We start from the raw sequence: 14,231 nt of genomic DNA, 5'->3' as shown, positions 1-14,231 counted from the left end.
TTTACAAAATTTTTAGTTTTATCTATGTTTTTACGATATTTAAAAATGTCCTCCATGTAAGAAGAAATTTTTGTAAAATTTCAATAGTCAATTCTCTTACAATTTCCATAAATAAAATTCAAAATTTGTTGAAAACAACTAATCAATATTTTACAATTAATTTCTTTTTGCCTTACTCTAGACCCTCAAAACTTGTTCCCTTCCTATCAAAGATTCAAACTTCAAAGCCATTCATGAGAATAGACATTGTTTTTGTATTTGAGAGTTTTGTAAGAAAATGAGCAAAACTCAAGAAATGACCTTTCGCACCTTCATCTTTGAGAGGGTGGAAGTGGAACCCCACCAGCTGCTGAACTCGCATAGTTGAGCTGAACTGCTTGAGGTAACAAATGGTATTTGATACCCAGATCTTCGAAAATTTTCTTCAGCTCCAACACCAAATCCGATCTACGATTGCTCTTGTCGCCGTAGTTCTGAAAGTTTATGGTGTGATTAACACATAGAGCTAGTTTCATTTTGTTGACATTCTCGATTTCTTTCACAACGACACTGTAGTTCGGTCGCCAGAACTGCGGTTTGCTTTCTAAGTATCTGAGCAATATATACATTTGAAATGATATGTCAAACTCAATGCTTTCGATTGTAGTTTATTACCAACAAACATATAGAAACTGAACGGAACGAACTTACGTCTTTATTCTTGCTTTTAGAGCTCCAATGCTTTCTATTGAGGTGGAAAAGTCGACGGAAAAATCGATCGAGTCGCTCATTTCGGGGCTCCTGTAGTAGTTACTAATGGGTTTGGTGGCTAGAACAGAATTTGGATAGAAGATCTTCTCATTATCATATCTCAAGAAGATTGTGGTCAAAATGTTCATTTCTTCAACAACCATCTGCATGGGTTAGAGTTAAACCAGGTAAGATTGCTTCCATAGAAACCAAAAACGTTGTGAATTAAATGAAAGTTACCTGGACACCATCTACGACACAACGATCCCCAACATCGAATGGATGCATCACGAATACGAATATGATGGCTTCAAATACAGTTCTGGCAGTATTACCGAACATGAAAACCACCAATAGAATCTGTGATGAAATGAAGACGAGTACTTGTGTAGTTAAGAAACCCATGAGAAGTAGCCATTCAATGATAATCACAATCAGTACAACTGCAGAAGCAAGCTTGTTTAGCTCCTCTATGGCAGTCTTGGTGTCATTCAATGAGTGAGCTAACGACTTGCGTTCGACATAAACATTCACCTGCAACATCAAAAATACATTTCTAAGGCACAAGTTTGTAAGAGGTTTGCTTAGAATTTCACTTCGAAAGAAAATGCTAAAAAGTTACCAGCCAATTCTTCAGGGTTTTTCGCTTTATCTTCCCAGTTTCTGCTCCTCCTTCAAACAACGGCAGCACATTATCAATTTCCTCCTTACTCATAAAACGAAAGAGGTCCTCTTCATCAATATACCTAACCATGGGAACAAGATTAAAAGCATCGTTAACAAATTTCTCCAAATATCAAGAAGTGTGAAATTCAAGATCTTTCAAAAGGTAAAATTCTTACTTGCTACCCGGTTTTGCAACGTTTCGGAAAATTTGGTAAGCTGCAGCCCTTGCTTCCCATTCACTGTTAATCTCCTTATCCTTTTGCTCAACCTCTTCCTCTTTAAAATTCTCTATTGTATTAGAGATGGTGGACAATCCTGAACCCCTTATAACATTGATTAGCCCTCTCATGGTCCAAGCAGAGATTTTTTCTTGCTTCATCTTTTTGAGTTTATCTACATCGATAACCTCTTCCTTCCCTTCATTCCCATCATCACTTTCTTGCTTCAAATGCTTGAAACTCAACTGTCCTGTGCTTGCCGCTCTCCCGACCCTCCCAGCCATCTCCATGAGCGGAGGTCCTGATAGGATGCGTAGTATATATTGATGGAAGATCGATTCTTGAATCCGATCAAAGAATCTAGTGCATTGAAAAGAAGCAGCGAGTATCTTCACCAACAAAGTTTTAACCAGCCATAGTCCTGCTCCAATTAGAGAAGCACCAAGAGCTCGTGTAACGTAATTCAGAATCTCGTTGCCTTTCTTAGATCTCTTGCTGCTTTGATCAAATAATAGACCCCAGGCTAGAAGAACCAAAGCCAGCCAAATAAAAATTATGACACTCTTCTTCAGCCCATAGACAAAATAAAGAACCTTTCTTTTAAGTAGAAAGTTTCTTTCAATCAAGAAAACCAGACAATTGATAAACCATTGCGAAAACAAACGACCACAGAAAATAACTAATACAAGCACACACCATTTCCACAGTCCTAATCCCCAAATCTCTTTGGTCACCAACGTGTCTATAGTTAAGCTAGCAATCAAACACCCTGTTAAGCACAAAAATGCAACCCATTCCACTATAACTGTTTTCTTCAATCTCTTTTCAGATTTTTCTTTCACTTTCAGTTCTGCAGTTTTGTAAACTTCTTCATCATCTTCCTCCTCATTCCCAGTAGTTCCAATCAACGGTGTTTTCGGAGTTATCGGGGTCGCCTTCAAAGCTTCTTTAGGACTAGTCACAGCGGTTATCTTAGCTGGAGAATCCACCTTAGGAGAGCCATACAGTGAAGATTTTGCTAGAGCTTTTTCTTCTGCTAAACTTTCACCATCGGGACAAGGAGGTTCTATAAGCCTCGATTTCGGCTTCGAAAATGACGAACAAGCAAATGATGCACGCCGTGTCACCGTTTCGCCTGGAATTTTTGGAGGTTTAAGAGGAGTCATTCTGGAAATCTCATGTGAAGGAGAACTCCCAACCAAGGATCGTGGAATCGTGCACCTAAAACTCCGAGTTTCTTTTAGGTCAAAATCAGGAAAAGAACCAACAGAGGGTTTATTAAGATCTTTACTACTTCCATGAACCCCTTCTTCACCTTCCAAAATCCGTAAAACAAGCTGTTCCATTCCTTTCTTATCCGCCATTTTCTGCTTTTACACCTCTTAATTAACTTCTTACTAACATAACAGACAATGCAATCCAAAAAGCCTAAAAAAACCGAAAAACAACATTCTAGGTTCAATTTCAGACCATAAACGAAATTCAGTAAAATCAAAGGCTTAAATGCAAGAGATATATATACATGGCTGGACGCCATTGAAAAGCATGAAAGAGAATTCAAAACTGGCTAGAAGAAGCACTTAGATTATGACTATGCAATGGTTTCTCGAGAAAAGCAAAAGAAAGTCAATAAGAGTGGCCACTTTCCACTGGTTTCAGGTTAGAAACTTAAAGTGAAAAAGAAACAAAAGAACAAATCGAAATCTTAGAATATCCAAATTAGAATTAGAAGAAGATAGTGAAGGTGATGAAAAAAAATGAAGAACAGAAAGCTACCGAAGTAGAGCTGAGCACTGGCGACGGCGACGGCGACGGCGAGTTTCCATTTGCTTTTTCGCGGGTTTAACTTTTATTTAAATTACGCTTCCCAAAAAATAAAAATAATAAAAACTCTACACTTTTGTAATTTCATTTTTTTTAAAAATACACATAAATAAATGCAAACTATTTATAAAAAACCAAAATCATTAAACTTCATTTTTGTATGAAGTCTAAGTATTTGTTCTCTTTTTCTATATTTGACAAATTTTCTTAAAAATTATTATTGTTATGGGACAATTCAACACTTGCAAATATAGCAATAAGAATAAATATTTAAAATATTTGTAATATTTAAAAAAAAAATTACAAACATAGTAGATCCCATTAGCTAAAGAAGACACTCATATTGTTGATGATCCATCGCTAATAGACTTTTTTCTATTTGTAGTTTCTTTTAAATGTTGATATAACCTCATTATATCTATAAATTTTGTACCCATCAGTATTACTATTAATTACTATAGTTTGTGAATTATAATAGCTTAGAAAGTTGCAAGCATGGATTGGATGAAAAATCAAGTTAGGAAATATTGTAAAAAACAATTTTTTTTTTCTATTAGTACGAAAATAGACAAACATTCTCTTTCACTCACACACGACTTCTTAAATGAGGTTGAAGTGACAAATAAAAAATGAATTTCTCCGAGAATAACATTAGGGTAAAAATCTATTCGTTCATCTTTCCAATCTCTTAATTTGCAAATATATGTGAGCTATGCATGCTGTTTCAATTTATATCTATATATATATTTGAAAGTGACTTTGTTTATATGTTAATTAGCTTAAAATAAAAAGTAATACAAGTAATTATCGGAAATAAGCAAAATTATGATGTGAAACCTACTAAATCAAATTAATAATTTATACACAACTTCAAAAATTTTAATTTTAATTTTACAAGTTAAAAAAAAGTCAAAACACATAGGATTTCCTTATAATAATTTTGTGCAATTAATTTATTCAAATAAGTATATTTTCTTCAAACCTATACTCAATCCATCATAGAAAAGAAATATTCCCTTCCCCATAAAAAAAAAAAAAGGGATAGTAATTAATGAATTAAATATGTTTAAAGCCCATAACTAAAAAAATGAATAAAATTATCATAAAAGTATAAAGAGAAATAAATAGAAAAATAATAAAATGAAAGTTTTTTTTTTTTACCTTGTGTTGGATGGCAGTAATTTTTTTTTTTTGGTGGAGAAGAGCAGATTTAGTGAATTTATGTGGAAAGTGAAATGAATTGAGAATGAAATATAAAAAGAATTTAAAGGTTTTTATAGTGAGGTAAAAAAGGGAAGGTAAATCTGTTAAATTGTTGGTTTTGTGTAATTAGGTTTATATGCAAAATTATTATATAATTGTTTTATTATTATATTTTTATCCAATCATAGTTAACTGTGTTGGTTTAATTACTTTGTTTCTTTTTTTTAATTTTATAAGGTTGTTTGATTATTTAGTTGAATATCCTAATTTTTCCACCTTCTAGTTTTGCAAACTATTTATAGGCCCAAATCAAGCCCATTTGGCCCAAATATGTCTTCTCACAAGCCCACGCCCTTTCTCTCTCCTTTTAAAAGTAACAAAGGGAAGGAAATCATAATAGGTAACAATTTTTAGAATAATCATCGAGTACATAGCAATATTTTTAAAAAATTGCAAATATAGTAAAGTCTATGACTCTATCGTTAATAAACTCTTATGGTTTATCAGTGACTCCTATCGTTGATAGACTCTTATGGTTTATCAGTAATAAACCAATATTTGCTACATAGTCTATCAGCGATAGACTCCTATTATTTTGACAGATTTTGCTATATTTGCAATTTCTTTAAAATATTGCTAAATACTTAATTATTTTGAATATAATTGTTATATTTCCAACTATCCTTTCGATGGATAGTTACAAGTGTAGCAATTATATTCAAAATATTTAAATATAGCAACATTTAAAAAAAAAAATACAAATATGACAAACTCTGTCAAAATTTATCAATAATAGGAGTCTATTACTGATAAATCATGTAGCAAATGTTGATCTATCACTGATAAACAATAAGAGTCTATCAACGATAGAAATCTATCACCTATAGATTTTGCTATCTTAGTAATTTTTTAAAACTATTACTTCATACTTAATAATTATTCTAAAAATTGTTATCCATTATAATTACCACTTCGAGTCAATTTTAACCCAAATTAATAATTATATTCATTTAAATTTTAAACTTTTACGATATATCAAGAATTTTTATATATGTATTAATTTAAACCCTTCGTTATATTTAAAACACTCTTATAAAAGTTAAATGTTTAAATTGATATATATATATATATATATATATATATATATATATATATATATATATATATATATATATATATATATATATATATATATATATATATATATATATATATATATATATATATATATATATATGAAAATTTAAGGTTTAAATCGACATCGTTATTAATTTATGATTTTAATTGATATATGGAGGGATTGAATTGCTGCAATTAGTAGTTTATGGTTTAGATTGATAAACACCCTGGGGTGTAAATGGATATTTGTCCTAAATTTTGTATAACGTCGGAGTCTTGCAATATGGTAACAAGAAAAATATAAGATTATATATTTATGATTAAAATATTATTTCTGTACATCTGACTTATTAGGTCATCTTATATTCACTAACCATGTTAAAAGGTAAATTATTACAAATGACAAGATGCTGAAAATACTTACAAAATATAGTAAAATTTTAGATTCGACACCACTTATAGACACCGACAAAAGTCTACCAATTTAGTAAATATTTTAGTTCACCTTACTATTTTAAAAATTTCCCATGTTAAAATTTTGTTTTTGCTTTGATAAAAATCAGTTCTTTTTTATTAGTTTGAAGTTAAACTTTGGTGAACTAAAATATAATAATTGATGTCGTGGAAGTCGTTTTAAAATTTATTGATTTGAATTTTCATAAATTTTATAAATAACTTTAATCATTTTTTTAAAAAATAGTTCAAACATACTTTTACTATTATATGTATAGGAAGCATTAGTTTTTATTTATAATAATACCCTTAAACTTTTACTTTCGATCTGTGATCTATTTCTTTAATTTGGCCATTATTCACTCGGGTGTTGTACGATACAATAACATCTAGGAATGTTAGTAGTTCGGTTTCAAGGTCAATCAAGGGCTAATCCAATTTGATTGGTTTGGAATAGAAATCCAAACCAATGACCAATAAAAAGACAAAACCAATAGTTCCATTCTTTATCGGATTAGATCAATATGGGTTTGGAATTTGGTTTCGGTTCCAATTATGTTTTTTCATTTTTTTTCCTTCTTTCTCTCTCTTTTTTTTTTTCCTTTTATCATATTAAAATTTGGCTGTGTTTTTCTTTTTTGGATCATTCAATTCTGTTGTCTTTTTTTTCTTTCTTTTAGATAATATTGTCATTTATTTTCTAAATAACAAACATAGATGAATTATTAAAATAGTAAAAATAATAATTATTCATCCAAAATAATAAAATAGATAAAAAAAAGTAATAATTGGTGTATATTTTATTTTAAAGGTATATATATCCTCGGCTCGATTTGGTTTTGATTGAGTTTTTCAATAGAAAATCGATCTGAACCAATGATTTTCGGTTTTATTTTAATACAATCTAATAAATCCAATTGTATCTTAAACATCCAAATCAAACTAATAGATCAATTTAGATTAATCGAATGTTTAGTTTTTCAACATTTTGGATTTTTGTTGCAAAAACAACAAAAGGTTGGCCAAAAGAGGGTGGGTCATTACCAAACTAGATCGATGATATTTAACAAATATTTTAATGTTAGTCAACTAATAGTGAAAAAAAAAACACTCTAAACCCTTTAAACCCTTGTGGCCTTCAAAAACTAAGACGTTGATTTTGAAAAAAAACTAAATAGACACCAACTTCGAACGTCGAAAACCATAAGTACATTTTATCTAAAACACTTTGATTTTATCACAATTTACTTTAGTATACAACAGTTTAGTCGATTTACTTTCAAATCGAATGAATTGAAGTAGTGATTTGAGAATTGCATAGGAGTTTTGTACGCCAACAAACTTATACGTTATCTCATTCAAGTATGTTGCAATTAGTGATATAAAGAACAATCCAAGAATCAACCTCTTGCAATAATTATAAATTAAAATAGGACCAAATTGATCTGAAATAATGCTGGCCGGTCATGTCGTCTTCCACCAAACGACACGTCACGTTGACTTCTCTTCTTCTAATGGAGTGTGAACGCCGAATACGACATGTCGTACTTCCCATTGAATTAAATTTGAAGCAAAAACCCACTTTATACTCCACAAGTAAATACAAAATCTCTTTTATTAATGAGACTTTCAAATCTCAATTAATATGCCTAATTAATCTCACATATTCAAGTCTTAATTTGATGTAAATTTGGTGTAAAATATCAATAAAATGTGAGATCTTATTTTAAAATAATAATAATATGACATTTCCAAAAAAATTATAAAATAAATAATAAATAATAAACTTGAGTTTAAATATCTATTATTATTTATATTTGAATACATTTTCATTGTCCCTGTAGGTAATTTTCTTTCTAATTGCATAATTTTTTAATTGAATTGTTACTTTCTAATCAATAAAAATGAGGTTGCATAATATTGTGCTTAAACATTGTCTTTTATATTAATAACATTTTGTTGTTTAGTTTCTTTTTTTTATATATATATATATTTCATGTAACTTTCAACCATACGATGAAAATAATGTAAATTACTGACATTTTTGATGTTTTATTTGGTATGTTTCATATATTTTTTAAAATATTGATTCACTCTATCAATTGGTGTCAAACATATAGAAATGTGCAAATATATGAGCATGTCTACAAAACTTTGATACTATCTTTATCCCTTGTCCTTTTGAGACTAATTTTTTTTTCTCATAGAACAATTCAATTATAAAAAATAATAAAATAAAACAAATTGGATAGAAAAAAAATAAAATAAATGTTTTCTTCTTATCAACAAATTTGTTCCTTTTCATCCATATTTGTTTCTCTGTCCTGATTGTACTCTGTTTTGTCTTCATTCTTTGAAAGCTCTACAGTTTATCTACTTCAATGAATTAAACATAAAAATTCTTCCATCTTTGACTCTAAAAACATCATCTTATTATCAATTTCAATCAATTATGATAATTCTTCTTCTTCTTCTTCTTCTTCTTCTTCCTAAAAATACCCACAAAATCCTCTGTTTCTTCTCCAATTTCAGAATCCAAAAATGAGTGATTCTTCTACTTCTACCCCTCATCCTGCAAAATCAAGCTTACCCATGTTGTATTATGGCCTTGTCGTTGTCGGAACGGCCGCGATTGTCTTAGTTCTCTACAATTTCATCGTTATCAAGTGGTGCTCTGACAGCCGCCACCGCCGGCGGATGGCTGTAAGTTATGAGGAGATGATGAATTCAAGCCGTAGCTTCCAGAGCTCCTTGAGCAGTTTCAAGTTCAAGAAGGTGGCGGCGGCGACGGCGACAGCGGAAGAAGGGAATGGGAATGAATGTGCAGTTTGTTTGTCGGCGTTTGAGGATGGTGAAGAGGTTAAGAAATTGCCGAGATGTACGCATACGTTTCATGCTTCTTGTATAGATATGTGGCTTTATTCTCACTCCGATTGCCCGCTCTGCCGTGCTCCGGTGGCGGTGCCGGGGGTGAGCCGACACGAAACCACCACGGCGGAGCAAGACGAGAATTCAGGTCATGTGTTGTTGGAGGTTTGAAACCGAAGATGTTGATAATAATTTTGAAATAGGTGGTTGGATTTGGAAAATTCTGATTCTTTTGTTTTGTGATGATGATGTTTGTTGGGTGGTTCAATTCAAAGGATGAGGATAATGAAGAATTTGTGAAAAAGTTGGAAGGTGTTTTAAATGGGGTATAGTTATTAAGTAGACCCCATTTCGAATATTTGAGAAAGAGTACACCCCAATCACAATTTGTGGTAACTATGTTCCTCCATTATATGCTATGTAATGAAATATTAAATCTTTTTACGATACAAATTTAGTTTTGCTAGGATTGAAATGACCCGACTAAATATTTTACTTACATCACAAAACAACGACTAATGTTAAATTTTTTATTAAGAATTACATGTTCAAGAAAAGTCCTATAAAATCGTAAAATTTTAATAATCGTGATGCACCTTAAAATTGTGTTCGAAGTTTAATTAATTTGTGATAGATACAAACTCACGATCGTTAACGAGCTTTAAAGAGAATTTAAAGTTGGTTGGTGCAATATGACGTAGACAAAAAGTTAAGTTTCTTAATTTAGATCATTTGACATTAGTGCAACCAAAATTTGGTCTAAAATTTTATCTAAAATTTTATTAATGGAGAAAAAAAAAAAAAACTCACGAAAGATCCTACTTACCTAACAACAACCACTTAAATTCATATGAAACACTTCAATCTTTCCTTGTTTACATTAAATTAATATTTATCGACATTCCTAAAACTTAAAAGCTTCGAAAAAGCACCTCTACCTTATACGGAAGGATTTAATATAAACTACAAATATACATAGAAACCTTAAAAGAAAATATATATATAAGGACTAAATTGAAATCGATCATGATGTTGTACCTTACGGAATGTAAGAATCAAATTGAAACCGAATACAATAGAGTCAAACTAACTAACTATTTCCATGTTGTAAACATATAAAAAGAAACCAATATATGTATAATGTATATACAGTCAGAAAGTTATGCTTGAACATCGATCATTCCCATTTCTTTCATATATCCAAAACAAGGTTGGAAATCATGGCATTAGGTCTATGGCAGTGGCATAAATGGTCTCTCCTAGCTGTAGTCAGGTTGGAGGGTATCGATATAAAACAAGAAATGAAGATCTTACATTTACATTCTCCTTAAATTGTCTAGCCTGGCTTGAAGATCGCTGTCAATTCCACCATCATCATTCCCCGTTGCTTCTGCTTGTGCAACCTTCGTCTTTGCCGCTGGTGCAGCAACAGCAGTTGACGGTGCATTTACGAGCTGTGAGTTCGAATACAAAAATGGTTAGATCAGTTATCCATTTCAAGTAAGGTTGATACTTGCACAGGGTTTTTTTTTTCAAAGATAAAAGTTACCTCTTGGTTCATGTCAATTCCTATCTCATCAAGAACTTGGCTGACCAATTCTTCTGTTTCTTCCTCTTCTTCATCTCCTTCCAAAGCATCATCAATGGCATCTTCCATCACTTCAGTCATCAGTTCCATTTTTTCATTCTGTTTCATAAATTCTTGCATAATCTTCTGCAGGGATGGTAAGTTCATCTGTCGATTCATTTGTCCCATTGCCTTTGTCACTCCTTTCATTGCTTCTCCCATTGCTTGAGTTGATTTCAAAGTCTAAAAAGGTGGATTAAACAAAAATGTTGAGTTATTAAGAACTAATATGTAAAATGTTGTACAAAATATGAGATGCACAAATGGAAAAGACCAAGTCATGGCATAAATTGTACCTGAATTCTAAGAGATACACCCTGAAGTTGTGATTTAAGCTTGTAGAATTTTTCAATCTGGTGCCTGGTCCTTACTAGATCTTTTGCCATCACTTTCACAGCTCCCTACAACAGTAACACATCATATCAGATTGGGATGTAATTCTAGAAACAAAAATTGTGGAGCATTTGAAGTGCGTTAATAATGTCTTTCCCTTCGTTTTTTTCATCTTTGACACTTCCAAATATGACATACACCACCAAATGACACTTATTGTCATAGAGAGAGAAGACAAGCTAATAAAATTGTTAAATCATCGATAAACCCAAAAACTCAAGCTGATGAGTGAATGTAAATTCAATATTATATCATCAACCTAACGAGATACAAGTTGAATGACAAAAGTCAGATGATATATGCTCTGTTTAAGATAATTCCTTCCAAATATTATTGATTAATGAAATATTCGCCTTCCAACCATGACGAACCAACTGCCCAACTTTAGAGAATTTCATTCAGTAAAAGAAAGGAACCAAAATAAGAATGGAATCTCACAAAAGAAAATATGAACTATAGATAGGAAAATTAAACAATACACACCATTTGCCCTTGCTTGGCACTTTTCTTAATCTCTGCAATGAGTTTCTTCTCTTGTGTTTGAAGACCTTGTCTCTCCCTATCGATTTCTCTGATCGATTTGTCCAACATCCTCTTATTTTCCCGGAGAAGTTCTGGATTGTCAATAATGTATACAACATCAGATGTTATGAGATTGACTACTATAATTAATAGTTTAATGATACAAATCTACGCTAGAGAGTCTTTAACTATTAAACTGTGATGTTTGTGTTTCCATGTTAATTCTTAGAACTCCTTACATGTGAGCTCGATTTCATATTTAACTCAACAAGGAGAAAAAGAAATAACAATATTCAGATATGAACTCAATACCCCAACCTTTATAAATCAGATTAATTTGCTGCTAATTCAAAGAGTTCAAACACTAAAAGTGATTTATTACTTTTAATGCCTCAGCATCGAAGCCGGATTGGAAAATCTTATCAAACTGCAGAACTAAATTCTAATTATAAACCATAGTTAGATATACCAAATCTGCAATTAAATAATGCAGTTGGCTTAGAACACGTGCATTAAAAAACCATTTCTCAAAAGACAATCAATAATTCGAAATCAAGTAAGGTTCAATATCTAGAAATCAAACCACAAAAATAAGAGGAATCAGCAGATCGTATAAACAGTTCACACTGTACCAGCATCGGAAAACAATAAACAGATTGGAAAATGAACTTCCAATAGTAGGTAAAATTAAGAACTCCAATCTCGTAGAGGCTATGATCAACTACAAATTAAACCATAAACTCCACGAATTGAAACAAATTACCACAACTACTAAATGCAACACAATAAAAAGGTTCAGTCAGAAAGAAGCGGATTATAAGAAATTCAAAGCAAATGGAACTGAAAAGTCATGGGAAGAGAGAAAAATAGTGATCGGAGAGCAATTACCGGCGGGAGTCTTGCGCTTGCCGAAGAGAAAACTCATTGCGGGCGATCGAATTGTAGAAAAAAAAATCCGAAGTGAAAGGAATGAATCAAAATTTCAATAGAGGGACGATCGGATCAATGAATTTTGGTTTGTGTATGAATTGATTGAATGAAATTTCTTTAAGGTGGGTTGTGGAAAAGGATTCTCCGAATCCTTCTTCTCTTCTGGTCTCCTCAGAAACTTCCTTTACGCGGTATTGTAAAAGAGAATATTAAAAGAAAACTAAAATTAAAAATTAAGAAAATATCCAAATATTTTACTTGGAATGGCGGGCTCCACCAACTTCATCTTATTTCTTCTTGGGCTTTCTTATTGGGCCCAAATAAAGATTCGGCCCATAATCTTTGAACCAAAAATTGGCCTGTTGAGTTATGGCCTATTGAACATGGATATATATATATGTGTGTATGTATCATGTTTATTTTGAAAAAAATCGGAAAAAGACATCTAAGATGTGGTGATAGTTGCGGTTACACTTTTTATCTGTAAATGATAAATATGGGTAGAAACAGCAAAAACGAGGTGATTGAGATTTTGACAAAATTCCAAGTTAATAAGTTTTTATTAGAAAAGTGTGTGATGCACGTGGTATGCAAAGAGTTGAAATTGATATAATAATATGTATAAAATTTAGAAAAATTGCATTTGAGAGTAAGGAAGAGTTATAGCTACCAAGCAAATCTTACGAGTTATTTGTAAATCCTACTTTTAATTGTATTAGCTTGTAAATCCAACTTTAATAGAGTTAGGGTAGTAAGGATAAGTTGTAATTGAACCCAAAGAAAACTATCGACAAAAATATTTAAACTTAGCAATAGAAATGATTAGTAATTTTCAAGAACATACGAAAAAAAATCATCATGTAAGTATAATTTTATTTGTGTTAACATGCAATAAAGTAAATTCAATTGCTACTAGAGAAGGATTACACTTGTATTAACAATTTTAAGGGGTTTTCTTCCATAATTAAAAGACAAAGCTCAATCATTGAATAGGAAAAATGAAGTGTGATTGCCACTAATCTATATGAATCAAAATGCAATTGCTAAATTAAGTTATTGGTTAATTAATTCATAATAATCATGCTTCCACCATTGCATCTTCCACAATTCTATCAATTGCATTAAGTTTTAGGGTTTTCTAATTAAAGAGGAATTCATGCAATTAACTTGATCAAGATTAATAACAAAAATTCAATATGCAAGAAATTTAAAGAATTAAGCAATTAGAAGAACAAAAATTCTCATGGAATTAAAAAATTAACAGATCCATAGAAATTCCAACCAAAATTTAGTAAGAAAAATAGTAGAATCTAATTATTTGAGAGAGAGAAGTTTTACGTGATTAAAGCAAGTGGTAGGAATGGATGAAATTGATATAAATTAAATAACCATCATGTGTATCAAATAACTTAATATTAGGACCATAGACCTATTATATTAGATAAAAGATAAAAGTAATTAAAGTACCTAATCTATGTTATCCAAATTTCCGTCCATCGAAGCGAAATTTTTCTTTAATTTCCCTTTTCTTGTCATTTTTCAGTATATTTTTTAGCACACAATTAATTCTTGATTTGTCAAAATCGTAAAGGAATTCATTTTTAATTTACTATGGAAATCATCTCTTTTCCTGTGTTGATCAAAATTCTTCCAAATCTTGAATCGAGAACCCCTCTTAA

At 31.1% G+C, this 14,231-nt stretch overlaps 3 protein-coding genes across 4 annotated transcripts; 1 reads left to right on the top strand and 2 right to left on the bottom strand.

Annotated features, from left to right (window-relative positions):
* Nucleotides 1-94: 94 nt before the first annotated feature.
* On the bottom strand, nucleotides 95-3,477 carry LOC103492355 (mechanosensitive ion channel protein 10-like). 2 transcript variants are annotated; one of them, XM_008452683.2, is made up of 6 exons: nucleotides 3,390-3,477; nucleotides 1,572-3,041; nucleotides 1,352-1,475; nucleotides 970-1,263; nucleotides 691-893; nucleotides 95-591 (listed from the first exon to the last, which is right to left on the bottom strand). In XM_008452683.2, the coding sequence occupies exons 2-6, from the start codon at nucleotides 2,975-2,977 to the stop codon at nucleotides 312-314; spliced, it is 2,307 nt and encodes a 768-aa protein (XP_008450905.1). In that variant the 5' UTR covers nucleotides 2,978-3,041; nucleotides 3,390-3,477; the 3' UTR covers nucleotides 95-311. The 2 variants fall into 2 exon arrangements, with proteins under 2 accessions (XP_008450905.1, XP_050937318.1); XM_051081361.1 differs by lacking the exon at nucleotides 3,390-3,477 and having other exon boundaries at nucleotides 1,572-3,076.
* Nucleotides 3,478-8,753: 5,276 nt separating this feature from the next.
* LOC103492354 (RING-H2 finger protein ATL52-like) lies at nucleotides 8,754-9,251 on the top strand. Its single transcript, XM_008452682.3, has one exon. It carries the CDS (start codon nucleotides 8,754-8,756, stop codon nucleotides 9,249-9,251), a length of 498 nt encoding a protein of 165 aa, XP_008450904.1.
* Nucleotides 9,252-10,066: 815 nt separating this feature from the next.
* On the bottom strand, nucleotides 10,067-12,775 carry LOC103492353 (vacuolar protein sorting-associated protein 2 homolog 1). Its single transcript, XM_008452681.3, has 5 exons — nucleotides 12,511-12,775; nucleotides 11,584-11,714; nucleotides 11,004-11,108; nucleotides 10,630-10,890; nucleotides 10,067-10,534 (listed from the first exon to the last, which is right to left on the bottom strand). Exons 1-5 carry the CDS (start codon nucleotides 12,545-12,547, stop codon nucleotides 10,397-10,399), a joined length of 672 nt encoding a protein of 223 aa, XP_008450903.1. The 5' UTR covers nucleotides 12,548-12,775; the 3' UTR covers nucleotides 10,067-10,396.
* Between the last annotated feature and the right edge of the window lie 1,456 nt (nucleotides 12,776-14,231).

The sequence above is a fragment of the Cucumis melo genome, chromosome 2 (genome assembly GCF_025177605.1).
Source record: "Cucumis melo cultivar AY chromosome 2, USDA_Cmelo_AY_1.0, whole genome shotgun sequence".
Lineage (NCBI taxonomy): Eukaryota > Viridiplantae > Streptophyta > Magnoliopsida > Cucurbitales > Cucurbitaceae > Cucumis > Cucumis melo.
Note: the sequence above shows the minus strand (reverse complement) of the source record. Positions and strands in the feature narration are given on the sequence as shown.

Excerpts from the sequence above, each read along its gene's own strand:
- LOC103492355 (XM_008452683.2), bottom strand. The coding sequence starts at position 2,977 with ATGGCGGATAAGAAAGGAATGGAACAGCTTGTTTTACGGATTTTGGAA. Across the intron at positions 1,476-1,571 it reads GTTGCAAAACCGGGTAGCAA|GTATATTGATGAAGAGGACC; the intron begins GTAAGAATTTTA and ends TCCCATGGTTAG. Across the intron at positions 894-969 it reads GTGTCGTAGATGGTGTCCAG|ATGGTTGTTGAAGAAATGAA; the intron begins GTAACTTTCATT and ends TAACCCATGCAG.
- LOC103492354 (XM_008452682.3), top strand. The coding sequence starts at position 8,754 with ATGAGTGATTCTTCTACTTCTACCCCTCATCCTGCAAAATCAAGCTTA.
- LOC103492353 (XM_008452681.3), bottom strand. The coding sequence starts at position 12,547 with ATGAGTTTTCTCTTCGGCAAGCGCAAGACTCCCGCCG. Across the intron at positions 11,109-11,583 it reads GTGCCAAGCAAGGGCAAATG|GGAGCTGTGAAAGTGATGGC; the intron begins GTGTGTATTGTT and ends TTACTGTTGTAG. Across the intron at positions 10,891-11,003 it reads GTGTATCTCTTAGAATTCAG|ACTTTGAAATCAACTCAAGC; the intron begins GTACAATTTATG and ends CCACCTTTTTAG.